The 4,646-nt window shown below is 42.4% G+C and overlaps 2 protein-coding genes across 2 annotated transcripts in view; both read right to left on the reverse strand.

Annotated features, from left to right (window-relative positions):
* Window positions 1-913: 913 nt before the first annotated feature.
* On the reverse strand, window positions 914-1,714 carry TMEM81 (transmembrane protein 81). The gene has a single exon (XM_010172722.1). The coding sequence runs from the start codon at window positions 1,712-1,714 to the stop codon at window positions 914-916; it is 801 nt and encodes a 266-aa protein (XP_010171024.1).
* Window positions 1,715-4,103: 2,389 nt separating this feature from the next.
* The window catches only part of RBBP5 (RB binding protein 5, histone lysine methyltransferase complex subunit), a 9,440-nt gene continuing 8,897 nt past the window's right edge, over window positions 4,104-4,646 (reverse strand). The window contains exon 12 of the mRNA XM_029086139.1: window positions 4,104-4,646. This exon is cut by the window's right edge and continues 420 nt beyond it. The gene's annotated coding sequence lies outside the window, so the exon portion shown is untranslated.

Raw genomic sequence — 4,646 nt, forward strand, 5'->3', positions numbered from 1 at the left:
CAAGCCCACCGAACTCTTTCCTTCCTCCCTCTTTAAAGATTTTTAGGAATGAGCTCAGCTCTGAGTCATGATTAAAATCACTCAGTTCTGTTCCGAAGCAGCAGTGCTCAAACTGAAGATTTGCTTGTGCTGCCCAATGCTCCCTGCTTCGCTGTTCTGCACTACAAAGGGAAGAGTGCGAGCTCCAAGCTATTGCTTGAAGATACTTCACACATTTCTGGGCTCTAGCAGAAGGAGATAAATCTCTCTAGAGGAAGCAGGGAGTGGTGGCTCACACCTCATCCTCACACTGCCCCACCACAGCTGCTGAGACTGGACCACTTGGATCTGATGGAAAAGACACCAGCCAGCCCATCACCATCACCACCAGCTTTGTAAGCCCACCTCAAAAGCATCCTTCTTTCTTCTTTGCACCCCTTACGGGAGAAATACCATCTCCCAAAGAGTGATCTGTGTCAGCTCACATCACCACAGAGTTCTGGGCAAAGCAGAAGAAATTCAAGGAAATAATACAGGAACCAGGATCACAAGTTTTTAGCTAAATAATAATAATTTAAAAACCCCAAACACCTAGAGATAAAATAAAGGCCAGCTAGAGCAGCATGGCGAGGTAGTTCACAGCAAGCAGTGGGCAGTTTCTGTGGCTCAGTGTCCTCCAGTTCCTGTCTGGACCATTCCAGACCATCATTTCACACAATGCAGAATCAAACTGCCTTGCCCCATCTGGAGCTACTACCTGCACTACTCTATTAAGACCCAAGCTCTGGTGCTACAGTCCTGTTCTAACTTACCAGACTCCAAAGCTTAAGAAAATATTTGGTAATAAACTGTGTCAGCCAGAAAACAAAAAATTACAAGAGTCACCATAAAATACCGTGTGAATACAATAAAGAGACAGAGACAAGACATTGCATTAAATCTCAGGTAATTTCTTTGCAGCTCTCCTTCTTAAAATCTTCCACAAGAAGCGGAGGGCCATGCTCACCAAGACACCCCCTGTCACTCCACTTCCAACTGCTACCAAGCATCCATAAAACAACTCTCCTTGCCAAAAGTGCTGCTGTTCTTCCACTTCTTCCTGGGTGCTGCTTTCTGTGTTTCCTTCCTCCTTGTTTTCTGCTAATTTCTGTTCCCAGGTCAAAGATTTTTGAAAGTTCAGATCCACTAAGTCTTTTGGGATCACTCTGACCCCAAAGTAGATCCTCTTGATGATTCTGAATGTCTTCAACATCTGCATATCGCATCGGTAAGTACCTGCATCAGACTCCCTGATAGGGGAAAAGCTGATGACAGAACTGGGGTTTTTGAAACGGTTGAACAGTACATCATTAGTGGTGATGAGGCCATGGGCAAACCTCCATGTATAGCTATAGGCTTGGCTATCAAAGCCAACTGCATCCGAGGTCAGGCAGCTGAACTGGAAGGGTTTGCCCACAGGGATGGTGAAGTGGAGTAAGCCACACACCCAACTGGTCAGGCAGTCAGACCTGAGCAAGGTACAATTCCTCCTCTCTCCAGCGGGAGTGATCTCACACATCTCCTCCAGTTTGAAGCCCAGCCCACAGGTGACGCTGCAGGATGTGGTGTTGACAACAACTTTTGCTACAGCTGAGTTCAGTCCTGCTCGGACGGGAACTTCAGAGGAAACTACCAACAGCAGACAGAAAGCACAAGATAACATCCCAAGGATGTGGCCGTTCCAGATGGTCTTCATCTCAGGGTTATCAATCAGACACACGGTTTTCTAAAGCCACGTAAATTCAGTCATTAGAAAACCACAAAATCATGCTTCATAAATCTTCAAACTAAATATTTCTGGAATCCCACCAGCACCATCTTCAAGACCTAATCCTTTCATTAGGAGAAATCCTCCAACAAGCTAGGCTTGAAGTACAACACTGCTAAAAAAGATGGAACACATTACAATATCGATCAGAATGTGAATCATGACACTACTGGGCCTCTTAAAATAATGCTGTTGAGCGTAAGGAAATCCTCATTCCTTATTCAGCACCTGTACAGTTCTGTGTTAAACACACATATCCCAAAACCTAAAGTACTCCCCAAATTACCAAGATCATGAAAACAACAGTCCAAGCTCTACATAGTCTGATGGCACTGACATCAAAGGCAGGCTGAACAGTGTGTTATCACTGATTGCACCCATCTCTGCACAGGGCTCAGTGAAGTTACTCACGTCTCCGTGAGCCCGTGTTCCCAGGGGAGCAGTGCTGATGTCACAGACCAGCTGCCCGGGTCAGAACGTGGCCCCAAACCTTCTGAGGGAAGACAAAGAACTCCCTTGAGTCTGAACCCAAAGCTTCAGCCAATGTTCTCTGAGATGTGGACTCAGCATAAAAGCACCATCTTAGGCTCCTGGCATCCCCTATCAGAAGGGATTCAACAGCACTGGCCTCATGACATCACCCAGAGGAGCTGCGAGCTGGAGCCCCATGCTCTGTGTCACATACAGCCACTGATCCTGAAGAGTCTGAGCCAAAGTCTCCACATTCAACTGATGCATCTGCAAAACAGATGCTTGAAGAAGACATCCCAGTGTAATTCACTTAGTACTCAAACATCTCAAAAGAATAATGCACTACTAAAAAAGTTCTGGGAAAAAATAAATCCAAGTTACTTATTTTTGACAAAGTAATTGAACTACAATCAAGGCATTTCAATAATCAGTGTTTGCAGCTCTTGTGGGAGAAACATCATCTACCAAAGAGTGATCTGTGTCAGCTCACATCTCCACAGAGTTCTGGGCAAAGCAGAAGAAACTTCCTTACCAGCACTTGAATTATGGATTGCAGAAAGGATTTGGATTGCCATGTTCTTCGACAGCTCTGGTAATGAATATCTCTATTCCTCTTTAACAATCCTTAATTTATTAAAACAAAGACTTCTGAAGATGTAGTATCTGAATTTCCCTGCTGCACTCTATGCCCAGCACGCTTTGTGTTTGGGGCCCCTTTCACACATCTGTCTCAGAGTTTACAGGGCTTTTATTAGGCTACAGATTTACTCCTGTCTCTTTGAAAATACATGATCAACCAAATGCCACTCTAAAAAAAACCAACCAACCAACCAACCAACCAAAACCACACCAGCTGTGGCAAAAGCACAGTATGTTTGTGCTGGCAGCAGAGCTGTATTGCAGGATTCCTTACCATTGTCACATTTTAAATAATCATGGAAATATGGAAAAGCCAAGACTTACCCATTGACTTTAGGAAATAAAACATACCTCTTTATTTACAGACACAAAAGCTAACGTCACTGCTATATACTACCATCAAGCCAGTATCTGACAAATATTGTACAAAACTACAGATACCAAAAAATAAAATAAAAGATGGAAGAAAATAAACCAAGGACATATACACTGTACAGAGAAATTTAAACAGAAATGAAAGCTGGAGTCTGTGTCAAATTATATGCTTTAAAATAATCCAGAGAACCATTGCCTGTGCATCTTTTAAAGCTCGTGGGCTCAGCCACACCACAGCTGGGTGGATTTGACATAACAGTGTTCCAGGAAAGATGTGAGTCATCCTACAAGCAGAAAGAACAAAGAAAACTAACACTGTACGCATGGGAATGAATTTCATTAAATGAAGCAGGTCACTGTACCAAAGCTGGAAATGAAAATACCAGTTTTAAAAAACTTCTCCATTTAAAATGTCTTCTCTCTTCCCTTCCTTGTATTTCATACAACCACTGCATACTTCTGACAGCAAATGATTACAATCTCTTTACGACTCCTCTTCTTGGTTTTTAATGTCTGCAGGATACTTTGAAAAATTAAATAGGTAGTGATAATCTCAATAATTATATCTGGGGAAAAACTGAAAGTAATTGTGCAGGAACTATAAAAGTCTAAAAAACAAGGGGTATTAGGAATGAAAACCTTTAGCAGGTGGTTAGTCTAGTACAGAGAGGTGTTGGGCTGTAGGTACTGGATAGAGAAAGTGTCTCTTCCCATTCCCACAAGGGAAATATCACAACCATCTTTAAGGAATAAAAGGTTAAAGCATGGCTGGGAATGAGCTGTCAGCATTCAACTTTCTTCCATTCATGATCCAGAAGTGGGGGAAAAAACCCTGAAAAACTACTGTTTCTGTTCAGATAAATATTGGTTCTGTTTTTTCCTCTAACTGCCAGTACCTACCAGCTAAGGAGGAAACCAACTGTTTCTGGTAGAGCACACACAGGAAAGAGACAGATAAAAACACTTGCAAGGACAGAAAGAAACTGCCAACAAAGCTTTTTGTATCACAGGCTAGAAGAGAGCATATAAACTGAGTATTTTATCTAGAGCTACTTTCCCTTGTTTCTTTTCCCATAAGCAGAGTCATCTTTCATGTCTAAAATATTCACAATATGAAGATTCATTCTTTTGCAGACTTCAGAAGGTGTCTTGATTCTTCACAGCAGATCTGTATCCGTTTGATATGAAATCAAACCTGGCACATAATCAGCAGCAGTGTTTCACGAAGCATGTCAGCACAGAAGACATCACGCTGAGCTAACAGAAAAAGCTGATATAAGGTAATGCAGCTGGCACAGAAGGATTTACAACTCACCAAAATTAAAATTAACAGCAAAGAAAGGGAAGTTTCCAGGATACACAGTCATACGGCAGC

This window comes from Antrostomus carolinensis, unplaced genomic scaffold, assembly GCF_000700745.2.
Source record: "Antrostomus carolinensis isolate BGI_N321 unplaced genomic scaffold, ASM70074v2 scaffold23127, whole genome shotgun sequence".
NCBI classification, from domain to species: Eukaryota; Metazoa; Chordata; class Aves; order Caprimulgiformes; family Caprimulgidae; genus Antrostomus; species Antrostomus carolinensis.